The 23677-nt window shown below is 37.9% G+C and overlaps 1 protein-coding gene across 1 annotated transcript in view; it reads left to right on the top strand.

Moving 5' to 3' along the window:
• Positions 1-23677, top strand: part of NSD1 (nuclear receptor binding SET domain protein 1) — a 134413-nt gene that overhangs the window by 43666 nt on the left and 67070 nt on the right. The window contains 3 exon segments of the mRNA XM_024745593.1: positions 4999-5134; positions 14487-14659; positions 16901-19472. Coding sequence (XP_024601361.1) covers positions 4999-5134; positions 14487-14659; positions 16901-19472 — 2881 coding nt within the window.

Genomic DNA, 23677 nt, shown 5'->3' with positions numbered 1-23677 from the left:
TTTTTTTTTTTTTTTTTTTTTTTTTTTTTTTTTTTTTGTCTTGTATTTTTGTTCCTCTAATCCTTTGTTACTGCCTTCTTTTGTGTTAAACATTTTCTAGTGTAACATTTTTTTTTAAATTTTGTATTTTTTTAAAATTTGGTTTTTGGCTACACCCCGCAGACATACGGGATCTTAGTTCCCTGACCAGGGATTTAGCACCAATATGTTTCATCCAACTGGACATACAGAGATACTAGGGAAACCTGTTCTGAAATGTGCCCATCCGGCCAGTCTAAGCTCAGATGACATTTGTTCACTCTAGTCTTCCCTGATATTCTCCAAGTGCCTTAAGATCAGGAATTCATCTTTGTGTTTCTTGTTGAGCTTTGTGTGCAGGTGTTTAGTTGAATTATGGGCTTTACAAGGAGTTATTTTGGGGTCTTTCTTTCCCATGTGAGATTTTTAAGCTCTTCTGAAGAGAAGAGTCATATTCCTTTTTTTTCCACCTTTAATTTTCCCTTATTGTTATTTTCTCTATTTTCATGTTTGGAAGGCTCACTTTGGTCTGGACTTCTTGCCTGTTTCTAATTTTTTATATACTAAGGTCACTTGGATTTGGATGTTGCTGTTCATTAATAATATGTATTTGTGTAGACATTTTTCCCCAATAAGTTTGTATATATTGTTTTATTTGATCATCCTGGTAAATGAATTAAATAGTAAGGAGGAAATTAATGTCTCAGGTTTATGAAAATCTTTACCCATGATACCTTTAATTTAATGAAACTATTTTTTATTTGTGTTTCTCAGTGACTTTTTTTTATCATAGTTTTGGCATAGTTTCTAAATAGTTGGTATATCATATGTGTGGCTGTGTATTACATTTTCAGTATTCCTTAACTTCATCTGCACTTTGCATATTTCATGGAGTTTTCAGCATAATTTGTTTAACAGGTCCCTTGTTGGATGTTAACTTTTTTTAAAAAACTGAAGTATAGGTAATTTACAATGTTGTGTTTCTGGTGTACAGTGAAGTGATACAATTATACACAAACACATTCTTTTTCTGATTCTTTTCTAATTTAGTTTATTACAAGGTATTGAATATAGTTCCCTGTGCTATACAGTATGACCTTGTTTATCTATGTTATATACAGTAGTTTGTATCTGCTAATCACAAACTTCTAATTTATCCACCCCCTCTTTCCCCTCTGGTAACTGTAAGTTTGTTTTCTGTGTCTGTGAGTCTGTTTCTGTTTTGTAAATAAGTTCATTTGTATCACTTTTTAGATTCCACATATAAGTGATATCATATGATATTTGTCTTTCTCTAGGTCCATCCAGGTTGCTGCAAATGGCATTACTTCATTCTTTTTTGTGGCTGCATGGAATTCCATTTTATATGTATACCACATCTTTATCCATTCATCTGTCGACGGACATTTAGGTTGCTTCCATGTCTTGGCTATTGTAAATAGTGCTGCATTGAACACTGAGGTGCATATATCTTTTGAAATTGGAGTTTTTTCTGGATATTTGCCCAGGAGTGGGATTGCTGGATCATATGGCAACTCTATTTGTAGTTTTTTGAGAAACCTTCATAGTGTTTTCCATAGTGGCTGTACCAATTTACATTCCCACCAACAGTGTAGGAGGGTTGTTCCCTTTTCTCCACACCTCTCCAGCATTCATTATTTGTAGACTATTTATTTATTTATTTATGGCTACATTGGGTCTTTGTTGCTGCATGCAGGCTTTCTCTAGTTGCAGTGAGTGGTGGCTTCTCTTTGTTGCAGTGCATCGGCTTCTCATTGTGGTGGCTTCTCTTTGTTGTGGAGCACAGGCTCTAGGTGTGTGAGCTTTAGTAGTTGTGGCTCCCGGGTTCTATAGCGCAGGCTCAGTAGTTGTGGCACATGGGCGTAGTTGCTCTGTGGCATGTGGGATCTTCCTAGACCAGGGCTCGAACCTGTGTCCCCTGCATTGGCAGGCGGATTATTATTATTATTATTTATGTAGAATCTGATCCATTCTTTTTTCTTCCAATTTTTATTTTTATTTATTTATTTTTGGTTGCATTGGGTCTTCATTGCTGTGTGTGGGCTTTCTCTACTTGTGGCAAGTGGGGGCTGCTCTTCCTTGTGGTACGCAGGCTTCTCGTTGCGGTGGCTATTCTTGTTGTGGAGGTGCAGAGCATGGGCCCTAGGCATGTGAGCTTCAGTAGTTGTGGCACGCGAGCTCAGTGGTTGTGGCTCGCGGGTTCTAGAGTGCAGCCTCTGTAGTTGTGGCGCACGGGCTTAGTTGCTCTGCGGCATGTGGGATCTTCCCGGACCAGGGATCGAACCCTTGTCTCCTGCATTGGCAGGCGGATTGTTAACCACTGCACCACCAGGGAAGTCCCTGTAGACTTTTTAATGATGGCCATTCTGACTGGTGTGAGATGGTACGTCGTTGTAGTTTTGATTTGCATTTCTCTAATAATTAGTGATGTTCAGCATTTTTTCATGTGCCTGTTGGCCATCTGTATGTCTTTGGAGAAATGTCTTTTTAGATCTTCTGCCCATTTTTTGATTGGGTTGTTTGTTTTTTGTCATTGAGTTGTAGGAGCTGTTTGTATATTTTGTAATATAGAGTCACATTGTTTGCAAATATTTTCTCTCATTCCATATGTTGTCTAGGATGTTAACTTTTTGTTGTCATAAATAACTGCTTTAGATATCTTTTTACAGTTCTTTTACTTTTCTGGATTATTTCCTTTGGGTTAAAATATTAGGAGTAGAATTAATAGTTATTTTCATTTTCATGGTTCGTGGTAGAGCAAGTGTTTCTTTCCTGGTTTTATTATGTCTTAGGGTGCTGATGCTGAGTTAACTGACTTGTTTAAGGTGACACAATTTGTGATAGAGTCAGAAGACAGCTCATTACTGCTTTGTGTGCTTCTGTGGCTTCTGGCTTTAAGCAGTGCCACTCATGGTCTTTCTTGTCCATCTGTTATTGAAGCCTTGTGTTTTTTGGCTTTACTTCCTGATCACTGATATATTCCTGATATATTACTACTACAATCACTTTGTAGTAGTAATATATGGCAAAGACAGAACCAGTATCATGTTATAGATTGATGATGGCTGAATTTGTCATAAAGCATGTAATAATCATGGGGTTTTATTGTTATTGGGTTAGTAGTTGAGAGTTTGGGATCCTGAGTTGGACTGCCCAGGTTTGAATCCTGTCTCTGCTACTTACTACATAACTATATGACTATAGGCATATAGTAACATAGGAGTAATAATATAGTATCTACCTTAAGAGGATTAAAGGAGGAACAGTGCCTGGTATATAGCAGACATCAAGTAAATGGTAGTATATTTAAAGTCGTTTAGGACTCAGATAAATAAGCAAGTCGATATTTATCAATGATTGCCAAATAAATGATTACAAATCAGATTATATCAGAAATTTATGGGAACCTACTCAAATTGTAGTTTTCAGTACAGGGGCATGTAAAAGAGTTTTCTATCCCATCTTGGTATCATGGTTTTAAAGTTTCAAAGCCAACTAGCTCTGAAGTAATTTTTTTTCTGATAACTTACAGAATGATAACAGGCAAAAATGGCCCCTTGGGGCTTGCTTTTCAAAAAAAATGTTTTAAAAGTTGTAGTTTCTGTCTCATTTCCGAGTAACTCTATATACGTGAAGAACTAATGACACTATTTTCAATAAGGGTATTCTGTGAGATTTACTTCTCTCTGAATGCACAGTCTTAAAGTTGAATGGTAACTTATAAATCATTGAATTGAGCCCAATACTTTGATATCCTTGAACCCCAGGTATTACTCATCATTTTTATTTGAATGATTTCAGTCAATTCATTCAGCATATTCTTTATTGGACACTTAATATGTACTAGGTGGGTACTGTTTTAGGCATTAAGGAGGGACGACTGAGTCTGAGGGAGGAACTCACCAAGCCTTTTTTAGGACATAGCATTTATAGAAAATCATAATATTTGTATGCCCCCTTGGAGTAAATGGAGTAGGTTGTCCTTTGTCCAAGTACCTTAGGTGCTGCTCTTAGCTACCCAGAAACAGCTCAGCACATGTGAACTCCTTTGTGTGGTTTATGGCTGCCGGGGGAGCTCAGTCCTACTAAACACAAAGCCATCTTCCTCTCAGGGCAGGAGACCTCTGTACTGTTGATGCGGTGTTAAAGGCATGGGTATAGGTTTAGAGCTGAGATGGAAGCATTTGGATTGCAGATTAATTAGGTATTATTTTTGGAGAAAAGATGCAGCCAGGGTCTCTGCATTGGATATGTCCAGGGAGCTTGATTCATATTGTGTTGTGCTTGAATGGTATCCCTTGGAGTTGGGCAGTGTACTGTTCTGGATGCAGCCTCTCTTGCATGTCCTGGGAGAAATACGTCAGTTGTGCTGACATTGCCAGAATCTAGCCTGTAGCTTTCAGGATTATTTCAGTAGGCCATTATTGTAAATTAATTAATAAGAATGTCTGTGTTTGAGAAGAATGTAGAGTATCACCTGCAGAAGGGACCACAGTCTCCCCTTCCCCCAGTTTATTGAGATAAAGTTGGCATATGTAGTGGTATCAGAGTCTCTTGACATTGTTAAATTTCTTCCACCCCCCACCCCCCACCCCTGTTGTGTTGTGATCCAAGGACTTGGGCAAAGATATCTTTTCCTTGGGATGATTCTGTTTATCTATTATTTCAGTTTTTAGCTCTTTAAAAATTTGAAATAGCTTATTTATTTTCCTAGAATGTAGGTAGTTTACTTATGTAAAGCAAATGTAAATTGAGAGCTACTACTGACTTTATAAAGCGCTGTTATAAATAGTTAAGACAGTAATTTTTAATTGTACTTATTTTGTAATTGTGGTTAAGCTGGAGTGTTTTCATCTAGTATTCATTGGTAATGCTTTCTCAGAAGGCTAGTGGAAAGATGATATGTTGTTTCAAAAGGTTCTGATTTTTATTGATGCCCCATGTTTTGTCTGTCTCAAGTGTCAGCCCAAGAAAAAGGCTACGCCACTGAAGTATGAAGTTGGAGATCTCATCTGGGCAAAATTCAAGAGACGCCCTTGGTGGCCCTGCAGGATTTGTTCTGATCCGTTGATTAACACACACTCAAAAATGAAAGGTAATACTTGCAGTTGATTATACATGATAAAATACAGTATGGAATTATCAACTTGCAGTTTCCGTTAGTAATAATTCATTCTTACCTTTGAGCATTTTGTTAATGAATTGTTATTATGTATTTTATCTTTTCTGGATTTTTTTTAAGGTTTGTTTTATTTTACTCTATGATTTAAAAATTCTCAATTATTCTATCTGTAGATGCCAGAAAATGTTAGGCTTATTAGCTAAAGTCTACATTGTCCAGAATCACTTTTCAGTATATTTATGTTTTTCTACTTCAGTCTTCAGGTTTGTATCATTTTTGTTAGTTTTAAAGCTGAAACAGTTATAAAGATTGCTTATAAGTCATTTTGAATTTTAAAGTCTTGATTTAGACTATTCTCTATAGTTACTAAAGTTTGTTACTTATTTGGTTGTTCTGTATGAATCTTACGTGTCTTAACTTTAAAATGGTATAAGATAAGGGCTCAAACTTCATTTTGAGCTCCCTTTTTTCTGTTAAGATAGTTTGTGATTTTATTGTAGTTTTAATATATGTGTTTTAGGTTTTAAATTGGTTATATACGCGCAAGATTAAAAAAATCTCTGGTCTGCCCCACTCTTTACCTCTCCTTTCAAAAAGTAACCAGCTGTTATTAATGTTTCTTTCTAGACTTCCTTTATGTAAATCCAACTATATAGTTTCATCTCCCTACCCCCTTTGATTTAATTTAACGTAAACATAGCATATTGTATGTATGTTCTACAGGTTTTTTGGAGGGGGGTGGTTAAAAATTTTATTTATTTAATTAATTTTTACTTTTGGCTGTGTTGGCTCTTCATTGCTGTGCATGGGCTTTCTCTAGTTGTGGTGGGTGGGGGCTATTCTTTGTTGCGGTGTGCGGGCTTCTCATTGCGGTGGCTTCTATTGTTGCGGAGCACGGGCTCTAGGTGCGTGGGCTTAAGTAGTGGTGGCTGACGGGCTCTAGAGCGCAGGCTCAGTAGTTGTGGCACACGGGCTTAGTTGCTCCACGGCATATGGGATCTTCCCGGACCAGGGCTCGAACCCGTGTCCCCTGCATTGGCAGGCGGATTCTTAACCACTGTGCCACCAGGGAAGCCCCCTGTTCTACAGTTTTTTCACTTCTTTCACTTTTTGGAGACTTTTCCATTGAAAACTTTTTTTTTTTTTAAACAGCTCTATAATTTTCCTCTTTTTGAATATGGTGTACTTTATATAACCATTCCCCTGTTGATGGATATTTAGGTTGTTTCTAATCTTGTGTTAGAAAGATTACACATAAAATACATACGTATACACATACACATGTGTGTTTGTGTGCGTACAAAACAGTGCTCTAAATAATAACTGTGTTTCATGTATTCATGTCTATCTGTAGGATAACTTGCCTAAAGTAGTATGTTGGATTTTACTTTATATTTTGAATATTAATAGTGAAGTGCCCGAAGACCTTTATAGTTCACTGTTTAAAGAAAATGATATCAAACTTTGTGACCTGTTTGGACATTTAAATTCTACTAGTAGAAAATTCTTTTAGTCCTCCCCCTCTACCCTTCCTATGCCTGTGAGACTGATGGTTTCTTACTCATTGTGATATTCTTTATATGCACTAGTTGGGTCTATGCCATTTGTTCAATAAGTAATAAGTACATTCTATAGGTACTATGCTAGGTATTGGGATCCAGTAATTGGCAAAACATTTTGCTTCCCTTTGTGTATAATTAGAGTCCAGGTAAAGGGTGAAGGTACCAGCAAGTAATCAGACAAATAGTTAACTGAGAGGTGTGTTCAAGGCAAAATATTGATGTACAGTCACTGATATTAGTGGGGGTACCTAACCTGGACTTTTGGTTCAGGGGTAGTCAGGGCCAGTTTTGCTAGTAAAATTATCTTTGATCTGAGACCTGATAGGACAAGTAGGAATTAACCAGGGAAAAAAGATGGTTCCAAGCACAGAAAGTAGTATATGTTCAATCCCTGAAAGGGCTGCCGCCCATAGACTGATGGAAGGTGGTACAGTATGAGGCTGGAGAAATAGATATGGGTCAAATCATGCAGCATTTTGTAGACTTCATTAACAATTTTGTATTTTTTCCTAAGAACAATAGGATACCATTAAAGAGCTATGAGCAGAGGGAGATGTGATCTGATTTGTGTTTTTTAAAGTTCACTCTGAGTGCAGTGTGGAAAATGATTTGGAGAGGGACACAAATCAGAGGAGATAATCAAAAGGGTCATTGCAGGGATTATGGTGAGATTATAGTTGTATAATCTGTACAGGGAATGAAGAACTATTTAGGAGATAAAATCTATATGATTTGCTAATGGACAGATAATGAGGAGTGAGGGAGAATGAAGCCTAAGGTTTCTATACCTCAGGCTGGTTCCCAAGTTTTTAGCTTTACCAGTACATACATAGTGTTCTCATTTACTGAGAGCACTGGAACATATATAACTTGGAGGTGACATCTGCTTGTTGATATTAGTCAAAGCCATGGGTAGGGCATGGATGAGATGGCCTTGGGATAAAACATACGGTGAGATAAAAGGTGGCTCCGAGCAAGCCAACATTTGAGGTCTGTAAGGAGGAGACTTGAGTGTGCAAAAGAGATGGGGGAAAATCAGAGATGGAAGAGAAATACCAGGAGAACATGGTATTGATAGTGACTAGAGTGTTGCTGTTGTTGTTGTTGTTTGCTGCTGCGTGAGGCATGTGGGATCTTAGTTCCCTGACCAGGGATGGAGCCCACGCCCCCTGCAGTGGCAGTGTGGAGTTTTAACCACTGGACCACCAGGGAATTCCCTAATAATTGTTTTTAAAAAGATTCTTCTTAACTTGGTTTATTAGAGCATAGAATTAGTGTGGCTCTTTATAGTACTGAAGGGAACTAATATTTGAATAAACCTATTGTCCTAAAATTCCTACCCATGACTCTGTCTTCCTGACACCTTCCCTTCATAACCACTCTTGGAGGAATCATCAACTTTCTCCACTTCCAGATGGCCACTCGTTTCTGAACGCACTGAAATTTCTCATTCTCTCCTTTTATTCCACTAACCTTGTTCTAAGCAGAGTCATTAGTGACCTGGTAATACAGTGGATACTAGTTTTTAATTTTTTGGTTGTCTGGTGCAGGAAAATTCTTCCTCGTAGTAACTATCTATCTTGTTCTTGACTTTCATGTTCTCTTCTCCTCCTTCTCCTTCTCCTTCTTTTCATCCTTATTAACTCTTGAGTTTTAACTGTCATCAGTAAACTGAATTCATATCCACAGTGCTAGTGTTTCCCCAGGCTTCAAATCTGCATCCCAACTCTATACCTGAAGCTTTCACCAGGAGGTCCTTCAGGCAGTTAAAGTCCGCTTGTTTAAAACTGACCTAATTATTTTCCTCCTCAAACCAGTACTTTCTCTTTCATTTCCTGCCTTAGTGAATAAATTACTGCCACTTAGTCACTTAAACCAAATACCAAGTAGTTACCCTTTCTTCCTTCTTGTGTCCTATACCATTAAGTCTTTTTCCTTTTTTTAAAACAGCTTTATTGAGATGTAATTCATATAGCATACAATTCACCCCTTTAAAGTATACAATTAAGTGGTTTTGGTAAGTCACAGAGTTGTGTAACCAGTAAATTTTAGAACATTTTCACCACCCCAAAAAGAACCCCATGGGGACTTCCCTGGTGGTCCAGTGGGTAAGACTCCATGCTCCCAATGCAGGGGGCTGGGATCGATCCCTGGTGGGGGAACTAGATCCTGCATGCATGCCACAACTAAGAAGTCCGCATGCCACAACTAAAATAGCCCACGTGCCACAATTATGAGCTGCATACCACAACAAAGATCCTGAGTGCTGCAACTAAGACCCGGCGCAGCCAGATAAATAAATAAATATTTTAAAAAAAAAAAAAAAAGAGGAGGAAGAAAAGAAAACCCATGTCCTTTACCTACCTTCCCCCTAATCTTTTTTACCTCCCGTACCCCTTTGCCCTAAGCGACCAGTAGTCGACTTTCTGTCTCTATAGATTTGCCTATTCTGGATATTTAATATAAATGGAATCATATAATATGTCCTTTGTGACTACTTTTTTTACTCAACATAATGTTTTTAAGATCTATCCATGTATCAGTGCTGCATTCCTTTTTTTTTTTTTTTTGGCTGCGTTGGGTCTTAGTTTTGGCACATAGGATCTTCCTTGAGGCACACGGGATCTGTTGTTGCAGCAGCGTGAGGGCTTCTCTCTAGTTGTGGCCTGCGGGTTTTTCTCTCTCTAGTTGTGGTGTGCGGGCTCCAGGGTGCATGGGCTCCATAGCTGTGGTGTGCAGGGTACAGAGCACATGGGCTCTCCATTGTATGAAATATTATACATGTTTTATTTATAAATTTATCATTTGATGGGCATTTGGACTGTTTCCACTTTTTAGCTATTATGAACAGTGCTGCTGAGAGTATTCATGTATAAGTGTTTATGTGGACATATACTCCCTATCTTTTGGGTTTATACCCAGGAGTGGACTTGCTGGCTCTAATGGTAACTCTGTTTGACTTTTTGAGGCACACACACACACACACACACACACACACACACTCACTCACTCACTCACTCACTCACTCACTCACTCATACTCTCCGCCCTGGCCGCACCAGCTTGTGGGATCTTACTTAGTTCCCCAACCGGGGGTGGAATCTGGACCCTGGCAGTGAGAGTGCCGAGTCCTAACCACTGGGCCACTAGGGAATTCCCTGACTTCTTTTTTTTTTTAATTTTTATTTATTTATTTTTGGCTGTGTTGGGTCTTCGTTGCTGCACATAGGCTTTCTCTAGTTGTGGTGAGTGGGGGCTACTCTTCCTTGTGGTGCACAGGTTTCTCATTGCCATGGTTTCTCTTGTTGCAGAGCACGAGCTCTAGGTGCACAGGCTCTAGAGCGCAGTTTTTTTTTTTTTTTTTTTTTTTTTTTTTTCTGACTTTTTTTTTTAATTTAAATTTTTAATATAAATTTCAGGTGTACAGCACCACAAGTCTAATTACCATCCATCACCATAGTCTCCCCCGTTCACCCATTTTGCCCATCCCCCTTCCCCTCTGGTAATCATTAATCTGATCTCTGTATATATGAGTTTTTGTTTTATTTTGTTTGTTCACTTGTTATGTTTTTTAGATACTACATATGAGTGAAAACATATAGTATTTATCTTTTCTCTGTCCGATTTATTTCACTTGGCAAAATACCTTCAAGGTCCATCAGTATCGCAAATGGCAGGATTTCATCCTTTTGTGGCTGAGTAATACTCCATTGTGTATATATACCATATCTTCTTTATCCGTTCATCCGTCAGTGGATACTTAGGTTGTTTCCATATCTTGGCTGTTATAAATAACGCTTCAGTGAACATAGGGGTGCATATATATATATATTTTTTTTTTTAATTAATTAATTTTGGGCTGTGTTGGGTCTTTGTTGCTGCACATGGGCTTTCTCTAGTTGTGGTGCATGGGCTTCTCATTGCAGTGGCTTCTTTTGTTGCAGAGCACGGGCTCTAGGCACATGGGCTTCAGTAGTTGTGGCGCATGGGCTCAGTAGTTGTGGCATGTGGGCTCTAGAGCGTAGGCTCAGTAGTTGTGGTGCATGGGCTTAGTTGTTCCACGGCATGTGGGATCTTCCTGGACCAGGGCTTGAACCTGTGTCCCCTGCATTGGCAGGTGGATTCTTAACCACTGCACCACCAGGGAAGCTGACATATCTTTTTGAATTAGGGTTTTTGTGTTCTTCAGATAAATACCTGGGAGTGGAAGAGCTAGGTCTGCCAGACTGTTTTGAAAAGCTACTGTACCATTTTACATTCTCATCAGCACTGGATGAGGGTTTTAATCTCTCTATATCCTTACTACCAATTGTTATCTGACATTTTTTTGTGGTAAAAAATATATGTAACATAATTTTATCATATTATCCATTTTTAAGTTTATAGTTTAGTGGCATTAAGTAAATTAACATTTTTGTGCAATTATTACCACTATCCATCTCCAGAACTTTTTCATATTCCGAAACTGAAACTCTGTTAACAATTTAACAATAACCTTCAGTCCCTGGTAAATGTTGTATTACATGTATCATTCATTTGCAAGACTCAATAATTCCATTGATGTATAATGTTCAATAATGTTCCATTTTGTTCATGCTTTCATCCTCCAGTGGACATTTGGGTTGCTTTCACCTTTTGGCTATTGTGAATAATGCTGCTGTAAACATTGGTGTTCAAGTATCTTTTCTATCTGACTTTTTTTTTACATTTAATTTAATTTAATTTAATTATTATTATTTTTAAACATCTTTATTGGAATATAATTGCTCTACAATGGTGTGCTGGTTTCTGTTTTATCACAAAGTGAATCAGCTACACATATACATATGTTCCCATATCTCTTCCCTCTTGCGTCTCCCACCCTCCCTATCCCACCCCTCTAGGTGGTCATATTCTATCTGACTTTTAATTAATATCTAGTCCTTTTGATTTGTCTTCTTAAAAAAATCTTTCATATTTTGTTCTTTTAATTCCCATTGCTACCACCTTAGTTTAGGTTTTAGTCATCTTGAGTATATACTATTTTGGTAATCTCTGGTCTCCTGAGTTTCCTCTCTGTTTCCTGTTAAATGTGTTATTCAGAGGTCAAGGAGATTTATCTTTCTAAGATGGAAAACTGAGCCTGTGGTTCCACAGTTTAAATGAGGTTCAGGGCCAACAGGATAATGGTCAAACTGTTAACATGGAGGGTCTTAGTGTGGCACATGGGATCTCAGTTCCCTGACCAGGGATTGAACCTGTGCCCCCTGTGTTGGAAGCGCAGTTTTTTTTTTTTTTACATCTTTATTAGAGTATAATTGCTTTACAATGGTGTGCTAGTTTCTGCTTTATAACAAAGTGAATCAGTTATACATATACATATGTTCCCATATCTCTTCCCTCTTGTGTCTAGAAGCGCAGTCTTAACCACCGACCACCAGGGAAGTCCCAGTGGTCAAACTCTTAACATGGTATCCAAGCTGTTCAGGTCTGGCCACTGCTTACCTGCTTAGTTTCCCTTTCCTTCCACTTTATGATTTAGTGTTCTGAACTACTTGCAGTTCCTAGCTATTTCATTCGTTTTATTCATTCATGTCTTTGAGGGTTCTGGACCCTTATATAGGAATTCTCCCCTCAACAAACTGTTTACCTTTAAATTTTCTGCTCAGGTGTCCCATTTGTCCTCCAGTTAATGATTTTTCACTTTGAAAAAAGTGAATGTTAACAACTAAGTGTCCATCGATAGATGAATAGGTAATGAAAATGTGGTATATATACATAATTGAATATTATTCAGCCATACCAAAGAACGAAACCTTGCTATTTGTGACAACGTGGATGTACCTGGTGGGCATTTTACTAAGTGAAATAAATCAGAGAAAATATAAATACTGTATGATCTTACTTATATGTGCAATCTAAAAAAACCAAAATTGAAAAAACAAAACCAAGTTCATGGATACTGAGAACAGACTGGAGGAGCAAAATGGGTGAAGGGGGTCAAAAGTTATAAACTTCCATTTATAAAAGAAATAAGTCACATGGATGTAATGTACAGCATGGCAACTATAGTTAATACTGTATTGTATATTTGAAAGTTGCTAAGAGAGTAGATCTTAAAAGATCTCATCACAAGAAAATATCTTTTTATAACTACGTGTGGTGACGGATGTTGACTAGACATTGTGGGGGTCATTTTGCAATATATATAAATACCGAATCATTATGTTGTATACCTGAAACTAATGTTATCCGTCAGTTATATCTCAATTTTAAAAAATGCCATCACCAATAGATACTATCAAATGGTAAAATGTAGTGTACTCAAGACATACTTGAAAAATTTTTTTAAAAATGAATGGTCATGTTATCGCAATTAGCATGCTGTTTTACTGTAATCTCTTTATACTGTACATCTCTTACCCACCAGGCAATGAGTTCTTTTCAGTCCTCTGTATAGTGCTGGGACGTCATAAATGTTCAGTCTGTGTTAGTTGAATTTACTTATTTATGGGAGAATGATTTACTTTTCAGACTGACTTTAAGAACCTCTGTGTGTGTGTGTGTGTGTGTGTGTGTGTGTGTGTGTGTGTGTGTGTATATACACATACACACATTTAATCCCCCTTTATAGGTGGTTTCTATTGAAGTGTTTAATTTAGTAGGTAGAGACTAAGGAGTTCAGGTTTTTTTGTTTGTTTTTTTTTACAGAACTTGTTTTTAAAATGTACAATACAAAATTTTACCAGGTAGTAATTCAGTGTGAGTTAAAGTGAATTTTTATATAAAATGATTTCCTTTTCTAAATAGAGACAAATCATTACACCTGTGTAGCCCTGACTATATTTCTTTTGTGACATTTTTTACTGGTATGAAAAATGCAAAGATGGTAAGTGTGTAGAAGATAACATATACTAGGTAAATTTGATTATAATCTTTTCTGGATGAGATTTGTATTTTTATTTTTGGTAATTGTATGCATAGAACTTTGGACAGCCAAGAAACTATAGAATAAGTGGATTTTTGGTGGGGAGGGGGCTGTTGAGATTTCCTTTTTTAAAAAAAATTTCTGTAGTTTGAAATATCAAGTTTCACTTTCTCTGCAAAACCAGTGTTTCACTCTGAATTTTCTCTGTCTGAAGTCGTTGGATTTATTATTCTGTCTATAAAATGGAGATTATACTACTTATTTTTTAGAGTTCATTGTTGTGAAGAATACATGCAAAGCACCTAGTATAGTACCTTGCCCAGAGTAGCTATGTCATAAATGTTAGCACATCATACGTGGCATGGTGTTGAAACATTTCTTCCTCCTTGTATTTTAGCATAATGTTTTAAGAGTTTATTTGGTGGTTAGTTCTTGTTGATTATTATATTTGTGATGCTGTGGCTTATCATATGCCTTTTGTGATTTCTGGTAATGAGGGTATACAATTTTATAGATTAATGGTAGAAAAAACTTAGTTATATTAATTTGTTATATGATTAGCTAATCAACCTCCAACTGGTTTGGAATATATAGCATATCATCAGACCAAACCATTAAATTCTTTCATTACACTCTTAACCATTTTCTTGTCACATAAATTGAAAATTGAAAATTTACCTTCTATCTGACCTACTTCAGAGTTTCCTGTTCTGTAGGTTTTTTAGCTTGTTGAGTTTTTATTTTAGTTTAGTTTTAAGTGAAAAGAGGCTTCTTTGGCCACTGCTATGTGGCTGTTCTCTTGATGATGAATATCAATTTTTTAAAGCAATGACACTGTGGTTTTTATTTTTATCTAGTTTCCAACCGGAGGCCCTATCGACAGTACTACGTGGAGGCTTTTGGAGATCCTTCTGAGAGAGCCTGGGTGGCTGGAAAAGCAATCGTCATGTTTGAAGGCAGACATCAATTTGAAGAGCTACCTGTCCTTAGGAGAAGAGGGAAGCAGAAAGAAAAAGGATATAGGCATAAGGTATTAAAAAAAAAAAAAAGCCTCTCAAATTATCTTCTTGGGGGTAGGTAGGGAGGGTTTACAGGATCAATCAAAGGAAGAAGTATTATATTTTTGGAATATAAGTTATTTCCTTTGGTAGTAGGATGTTGGTGAGAAAATTGGCAGAAAGCAAGTTTTTTTGCAGGGATGAGATGGGGCTAGCCTTCCAAATATTTATACTCAATTTTTTGAGAAATGATTTCAGTTAACTTCTGCCGTGTCACTTAGATGTGATAGTAAAAAAAAGGCATGATCAGTCATCTTTGGTTATATCTGATGTAAGAAGAAAATGATCATCAAAATGAAATATTCTACTTTTCACTCTCTGGATTAATTATTTCTCTTAAAAATGAGAAAGATAAGACTTTAAACATTTTTGTTTTGTTTGTTGTTTTGGTTTTTGTGTGTGGTGTTAAGGCTTAAGCAGTTTCAAACCTGGTTATATTTTAATAAAGAACGTGATGTTCTTGTTTCATTTACGTGATGTGTTAAAGTTTTGGCTGTTTCTTTTGATACTCCTTTATAGTCTATTCTAGAAGAGGAAATAGTTCCTCTTAGATTTGTGTTTCAGACTTTTAGACTATTTTATAAGAATCACAGTTAGGATAATTTTTAGTCAGTATGCAGTCCCTGCTATTTCCAACTGGAGTTCCTTCCTCTGTAAAACTAATGTAATAATATGTACCTTGTCAAACTGTTGTGAGGATTAGAAATAAATGCTTTATATGTCATACGTCTGATGCTCTGAAACAACTAGTGTGTGCTATTGTTAGGATAGAATAGAAGAGGATAACTTTATCCTTTCTAATACTTTGGGTGGTTGGTGGTGGGGAGGTGTCAGAATTTTTGTGTCAAGCCTTTAACTATGTAGATTAACCAACCCCCTTTTCAGAGGAGTTATCTAGGGCTTTCAGGTTCTGGAAAATTGATTTACTATGGTCATAGTTAGAAAGTCAATGGGTGTGTGTTTGTGTGTAAAGTAAACCAGATGATCAGTTTATTGCTTTATAAGAGGAGGCTTCCTGTCTAGTGGCCTTAATTTTTACATGGTCAGCAGAACATGACCTTTCACAAGTATTAAAGTGTTTGTGAACACTAACTGATAGAACCTTGACTGATATTTATTGTATGAAGCCAGGGAGGGAAATAAGAGTCTTGAAAATTAGGTATATTTCACAGAGCCTCAATGTCCTTATGCTGTGAGGAATCAAGAAAAGAGCATATGTAACTTGTCATACATCCAGGGTGTATTGATGTCTCTGGACTACATGTTTAAGCCCAGGACACTGCTTGGTTATAATCCAGATTTAAAAGAAAATTAATTAATTAATTATTTTGCTGCGTTGGGTCTTTGTTGCTGTGCGCGGGCTTTCTCTAGTTGTGGCGAGTGGGGGCTCCTCTTCGTTGCGGTATGCGGGCTTCTCATTGTGGTGGTTTCTTTTGTTGCAGAGCACAGGCTCTAGGTCCACGGGCTTCAGTAGTTGTGGCGTGCGGGCTTAGTAGTTGTGGCACATGGGCTTAGTTGCTCCGCGGCATGGGGGATCTTCCAGGACCAGGGATCGAACCCCTATCCCCTGCATTGGCAGGCGGATTCTTAACCACTGCACCACCAGGGAAGTCCTTATAATCCAGATTGTATGTAACATGTATAGAAGAATCTTGATTAGCCAAGGACCTGGTGATAACCAGAGTTCCAAATTTCATTTCTTCTAGGGCAGGTCTGCCTTACTCATTTCTCCAGTCCTAGTTTTTCCACATGCATCTCCTTTCTTTAGCCTTTTGCTTTCTCTTTTATGTAACTGAGCAAGTGCTTGGCCTTCATAAGTCAGGAAGGAAATCTTTATTCTAAGGTTGGAGGGGTAAGTAGGAGTGGTCTGGTTATTCCTTGATTTAGTAATATAATGTTGATTAGTAATGTAATGTTGTAGTCTAATTTATGGTGCCCTCTTTTGTGCTTTTAATGGAAGGGGAGTGGAGGGTTTATGGGATCAATCTTTCTCCAGTGATAGATCTTAGTGGTAGAAGTTAGTGTTGAGGAATCCCCATTAGCTAAGTTCTGGGTGAACTGTGGGTGTTAACCACCTGGCAGTCCCATAAAAGAGCCTTGAAGAAGCACAAGGTTTGGAAAAGCTTCTGATTTGAGAGGTGTTCACTGATCATCTGCCTGTTTCCCCTTCTATTTCTTAGACTAGTGATAATCTTTTTCTCTTTAAATTTAAGGTTCCTCAGAAAATTTTGAGTAAATGGGAAGCCAGTGTTGGTCTTGCTGAGCAGTACGATGTTCCCAAAGGGTCGAAGAACCGAAAGTGTGTCACCAGTTCACTCAAGTTGGACAGTGAGGAGGATATGCCGTTTGAGGACTGTACAAATGACCCTGAATCAGAACATGACCTGTTGCTTAATGGCTGCTTGAAATCTCTGGCTTTTGACTCTGAACATTCTGCAGATGAGAAGGAAAAACCTTGTGCTAAGTCTCTAGCCAGAAAGAGCTCTGATAATCCAAAAAGGACTAGTGTGAAAAAGGGCCACATGCAATTTGAAGCACATAAGGAAGAACGGAGGGGAAAGATTCCAGAGAACCTTGGCCTAAACTTTATTTCTGGGGATGTATCTGATAAGCAGGCCTCTAATGAACTCTCCCGGATAGCAAACAGCCTCACAGGGCCCAGCTCTGCCCCAGGAAGTTTCCTATTTTCTTCTTGTGCAAAAAACACTGCAAAGAAAGAATTTGAGACTTCAAATTGTGACTCTTTACTGGGTTTGTCTGAGGGTGCCTTGCTCTCTAAACGTTCTGGGGAGAAGAAGAAACTCCAGCGAGGTCTGGTGTGTAGTTCAAAAGTGCAGCTCTGCTATATTGGAGCAGGTGATGAAGAAAAGCGAAGTGATTCCATTAGTATCTGTACCACTTCTGATGATGATGGAAGCAGTGATCTGGATCCCGTAGATCATAGTTCAGAGTCTGATAACAGTGTCCTTGAAATTGCAGATGCTTTCGATAGAACAGAGAACATGTTACCTGTGCAGAAAAATGAAAAGGTAAAGTATTCTAGGTATCCTGCCACGAACACTAAGGTAAAAGCAAAGCAGAAGACCCTCATTACTAACTCACACACAGACCACTTGATGGATTGTACCAAGACAGTAGAGCCTGGAACTGAGACGTCTCAGGTTAATCTCTCTGATCTTAAAGTATCAACTCTTGTCCGAAAACCCCAATCAGATTTTAGAAATGATGGTCTTTCTCCAAAATTTAACACACCATCAAGCATTTCCAGTGAGAACTCAATAATAAAAGGTGGGGCTACAAATCAAGCTCTGTTACATTCGAAAAGCAAACAGCCCAAGATCCGAAGTATCAAGTGCAAACATAAAGAAAACCCAGTTGTAGTAGAACCGCCTGTTGCAGATGAGGACTGCAGTTTGAAATGCTGCTCTTCTGATACCAAAGGCTCTCCTTTGGCCAGCATTTCCAAAAGTGGGAAAGTGGATGGGCTAAAACTACTGAGCAACATGCATGAGAAAACCAGGGATTCGAGTGACATAGAAACAGCAGTGGTGAAACACGTTCTGTCAGAGTTGAAAGAACTCTCTTATAGATCCTTAAGTGAAGATGTCAGTGACTCCGGAATGTCAAAGCCATCAAAACCATTACTTTTTTCTTCTGCCTCTGGTCAGAATCATATACCTATTGAACCAGACTACAAATTCAGTACATTACTAATGATGTTGAAAGATATGCATGATAGTAAGACCAAGGAGCAACGGTTAATGACTGCTCAGAACTTGGTCTCTTATCGGAGTCCTGGTCTTGGGGACTGTTCTACCAGTAGTCCTGTGGGGGCTTCTAAGGTCTTGGTTTCAGGAGGTTCCACTCACAATTCAGAAAAAAATGGAGATGGCACTCAGGATCCAGTCCGTCCTAGCCCTAGTGGGGGTGACTCTGCACTGTCTGGGGAGCTATCTACCTCCCTACCTGGCTTGGTGTCCGATAAAAGAGACCTCCCTGCTTCTGGCAAAAATCGTTCAAACTGTATTACTAGGCGCAACTGTGGTCGATCAAAGCCATCCAAATTACGAGATGGTTTTTCAACCCAGATGGGAAAGAACACAGTGAACCGTAAAGCCTTAAAGACAGAGCGCAAAAGAAAACTGAACCAGCTTCCAGCTGTGACTCTTGAGGCTGCACTGCAGGGAGACAGAGAGAGTAGGGGTTCAGAGAATAGCTCCTCCAGAGGTGAGGCAGAAGACCCTGGTAAAGAAGAACCCCTTCAATTAATGGGCCATTTAACAAGTGAAGATGGTACCCATTTTTCCAGTGTTAATTTTGATAATAAAGTCAACCAGTCTGACCCTGATAAAGTTCCTGAAAAAGACCCCTCTTTTGAAAACAGAAAAGGGACAGAGCTGGAGTCTGAAATGATTAGTGAGAATGATGAACCCACTAGTGTAAATCAAGTGGTGCCTAAAAAGCGGTGGCAGCGTTTAAACCAAAGGCGCACTAAACCTCGTAAGCGCACTAACAGATTTAGGGAGAAAGAAAACTCTGAGGGTGCCTTTGGGGTCTTGCTTCCTGCTGACCCTGTAAAGAAGGGAGATGAGTTCCCAGAACAGAGACCTCCTCCTTCGACGAACATACTAGAGGATGCACTGACAGATCCAAATCATGCCGACTGCTTAGATTCAGCTGGGCCACGGTTGAAAGTTTGTGATAAATCCAGTGCCAGCAATGAAGAGGTGGAAAAGGAGCCAGGAATTCCCAGTTTGACCCCTCAGCCTGAGCTCCCTGAACCAGGTAAGGACTCCTGACTGTGAAAGAAAGGGACTAGAGGAAGTGATAATGATACCCTTCTGAAGTTGGTCTGTTTTCATGGAAGGCCTAAGTGTAAGTTGGGAGGGAAGGATTATCACTTGAAGAGAAGAAAGGACTTTATGTAGAAGGATCTGAATTTTGAGGACCAGGTTTCCATATACTTTCAGAAATTGTTTTACCAAGAAGCTCTTTTTTCTTTTGCTTTTAGTAAGTCTCAAGAACATTTTGTTCCTGCTCCCCATTTCCTACCTTTTTCAATCTGTGAACTTTTGGGGACTCAATTTGGTATTGTAAGTATTTGAGAGGCTCTGAGCCTAAGACTAAAATCTAGTTAGTTTACAGAAAGCAAATAGATTTTAATGAACGTCAGCCTGTCTTGGACTACAACTTAAGGAAGGTCCTCCTGTTATGTAGACAAAGGGGATGTGCTTTTGAAAAAATGTAAGTGTTCTGTAGTACTTATTTGAAGGCCTTAGATGTCTTGCATCCCTTCTGGAATGGGGTTTGAGAATAAATTTTTAAAAATCTGAAGTACCAGGGTATCCTTCCTTAGCAGCAGAGGGAAAACAGCAGGAGTCTTTCAAAATATAATATTATACAATATTGTTATTGAGGATAAAACTGCCTTTCCTTAAACATAAGTTTTCAATGTTGTTTACCATAGTAGATTCTAACAGCTTTATTGAAACATAATTCACTGACCATAAAATTCACCTGTTGAAAGTTTATATACTTCAGTGGTTTTTTAGTATACTCAGAGACTTGTGCATCCATAAACATGATTAATTTTGGAACATTTGCATCACCCCAAAAAGAAACCTTGTACCCTTTATCAATCTCCCTTCATTTCTCCCCAATCTATAGATTTGCCTGTTCTGTACATTTCATGTAAATGGAATCATACAATATGTGGTACTTTGTTTTTTTTTTACTTAGCATGTGTATCAACGCTTTATTTTTATTGTGGTAAAAAACACATGAATTCACCCTCTGAACAAGTTTAAAGTGTATATTACAGTATTAACTGTATGCACATTGTTGTATGACACCATTTATTGAAGAGGCTATCTTTTCCGCATTGTAAAGTCTTAGCACCCTTGTCAAAGATAATTTGACCATACATGTAAGGGTTTGTTTCTGGGCCCTCTATTTTGTTCCATTATCTATGTTTGTCTTCATGGTAATATCATATTGTTTTTTTTTGTTTTTAATTACACTTATTTATTTATTTTTTTGGCTGTGTTGGGTCTTTGTTGCTGCACGCAGGCTTTTCTCTAGTTGCGGCGAGCAGGGGCTACTCTTCGTTGCGGTGCATGGGCTTCTCATTGGGTGGCTTCTCTTGTTGCAGAGCACGGGCTCTAGGCACATAGGCTTCAGTAGTTGTGGCACTTGGGCTCAGTAGTTGTGGCTCGCAGGCTCTAGAGTGCAGGCTCAGTAGTTGTGGCACACGGGCTTAGTTGCTCCACGGCATGTGGGATCTTCCCAGACCAGGGCTCGAACCTGTGTCCCCTGCATTGGCAGGTGGATTCTTAACCACTGTGCCACCAGGGAAGTCCTATCACATTGTTTTGATTACTGTAGCTTTGTAACATGTTTTGAAAACACAGTGTGTGAGTCCTCCATCTTTGTTCTTTGTCAAGATTATTTTGACTATTTGGGGTCCTTTGAGATTTCGTGTGAATTTTAGGATGTCTTTTTTCTATTTCTGCAAAACATGCCATTGGGATTTTGATAGAGCAGTGAATCTGAAGATCGCTTGAGTAGTATGGACATTTTGTTAATGTTAAGTCTTTGAATCCATGAACACAGGATGTCTTTCCATTTATTTGTGTTTTTAATTTCTTTCAGCAATATTTTATAGTTTAAGTATCCAACTCTTTCACTTCCTTGGTTAAGTTTATTCCTAAGTGTTTTTGTTCTTTTTTATGCTATTAAAAGTGGGATTGTTTTCTTAATTTCCTTTTTGAATTGTTCATTATTAGTGTGTAGAAACAACTGATTTTTAAAATTTATTTATTTATTTATTTATTTATTTATTTATGGCTGTGTTGGGTCTCCGTTGCTGTGCGTGGGCTGTCTCTAATTGCGGTGAGCAGGGGCCACTCTTCGTTGAGGTACGCGGGCTTCTCATTGCACTGGTTTCTCTTGTTGCAGAGCATGGGCTCTAGGTGCGTGGGCTTCAGTAGTTGTGACATGTGGGCTCAGTAGTTGTGGCTCATGGGCTCTAGAGTACATGCTCAGTAGTTGGGGAGGATGGGCTTAGTTGCTCCGCAGCATGTGGAATCTTTCCAGACCAGGGCTCAAACCTGTGTCCCCTGCGTTGGCAGGCAGATTTTTAACCACTGTGGAAGTCCCACAAGTGATTTTTGAATGTTGATTTTTTTACTGAATCCATTTATTATTCTTACAGCTTTTTTGTGGAATCTTCAGGGTTTTCTTTACATTAGGTCATGCCATCTCTGAACAGAGATCATTTTACTTTTCCCTTTCCAATTTGGATGCCTTTTATTTCTAATTCTTGCCTAATTGGACTTCTAGTATTGTGTTAAATAGCAGTGTCAAGAATGGGCATTCTAGCTTGTTCCTTATCTTAGAGAAAAAGCTTTCAGTCTTTCACCATGGACTGTCGTGTTAGCTGTGGGATTTTCATAAATGACCTTTATTTTAGATTATTTCCTTCTGTTCCTCGTTGAGTGTTTTTTATCAGGAAAATGTGTTGAATTTAGTCAAGCCTTTTCTTCATCAATTGAGATGGTCATGTGATTTTCTTCCTTCTTTTAATGTGTTGTATTACATTTATTGATTTTTGTATGTTGAACCATCCTTCCATCCCAGGAATGAGTCCCACTTGGTCATGGTGTATAATCCTTTTAAAGTGCTGCTGTTGAATTCAGTTTGCTAATTTGGTGAGAATTTTTGTGTAAGTGTTCATAAGGGATATTGGTATGTCTTTTTTTTTTTAATTTTTTTATTAACATGTATTTGTCTGGCTCCCCCCTCTTCCATTTTTTGGAAGAGTTTGAGAAGGCTCGGCATTAATTCTTATTTAAATGCTTGGTAGAATTCTCTAGTGGAGGCATCTGATCCTGGGGCTCTTCTTTCTTGGGAAGTTTTTGATGACTGATTTAATCTCCTTACTACAGGTTTTCTATTTCTTCATGATTGAGTCTGGGTGGATTGCATGTTTCTAGAAATTTATCCAACTCTTGTAGGTTATCCAATTTGTTTGCGTATAATTGTTCATAGTAGACTCTTAAAATTCTGTTTCTGTGGCTTCCATTGAAATGTCTTCTCTAATTTCTGGTTTTCATTATTTGTGTCTCCCTCGCTCTCTCCATCTAGCTAAAGGCTTGTCAATTTTGTTGATTTTTAAAAAACAAACTCTTAGTTTTGTTTGTATTTTTAAAAAATTCTCTATTTTGTTTATTTCTGCTCTAATATTTATTACTTCTTTCCCTTTGCAAATAAACTTTGTGCTTATTCTTTTTCTTATTCCTTGAGTGTAAAGTTAGGTTGTTGATTTGAGGTCTTTTTTCTTTATGTATGCACTTTGTGCTGTAAACTTCCCTTTTAGTACTTCTTTTTGCTACATCCCGTAAGTTTTAGTATATTGTGTTATTGTTTCCATTTATCTCAGAGTATGTTCTGATTTGAGGGAGGAGATTTCTTCTCTGACCAATTTGTTGTTCAAGAGTGTTAATTTCCGCATATTTGTGAATTTTTTATTTCCCAACTGCTCTTCATTTTTAATTTCAGTCCATTGTGATTGGAAAAGATAACTTGGTATGATTTCAGTATTTTTAAATTTGTTAAGACTTGTTTTGTGATCTATTATGTGATCTGTCTTGGAAAATGTTCCCTGTGTGTTTGAGAACAATGTGTATTCTGCTGCTATAAGGTTGAGTGTTCTGTATTTGCCTGTTAGGTCAGATTGGTCTACAGTGATGTTCAAGTTCTGTGTTTTTCATATTGATCTTCTGTCTGGTCGTTCTCTTCATTATTGAAAGCAGAATATTAAACTCTTTTTAAAGTTTAATGTTTTTAATATTAAATATTTTAAAATATTTTAAATATTTTAAAATATTTTATATTTAAATATTTTAAAGTTTAATTTTAAAGTTTAATTTTTTTTTTTTTTTTTTTTTTTTTTTGGGATGGGGGCCCCCCCCCTCTGGGGCCCCCCCCCC

Source organism: Neophocaena asiaeorientalis, unplaced genomic scaffold, assembly GCF_003031525.2.
Source record: "Neophocaena asiaeorientalis asiaeorientalis breed wild unplaced genomic scaffold, Neophocaena_asiaeorientalis_V1.1 scaffold292, whole genome shotgun sequence".
NCBI lineage: Eukaryota > Metazoa > Chordata > Mammalia > Artiodactyla > Phocoenidae > Neophocaena > Neophocaena asiaeorientalis.
This window is presented reverse-complemented; position numbering and strand designations above follow the sequence as displayed.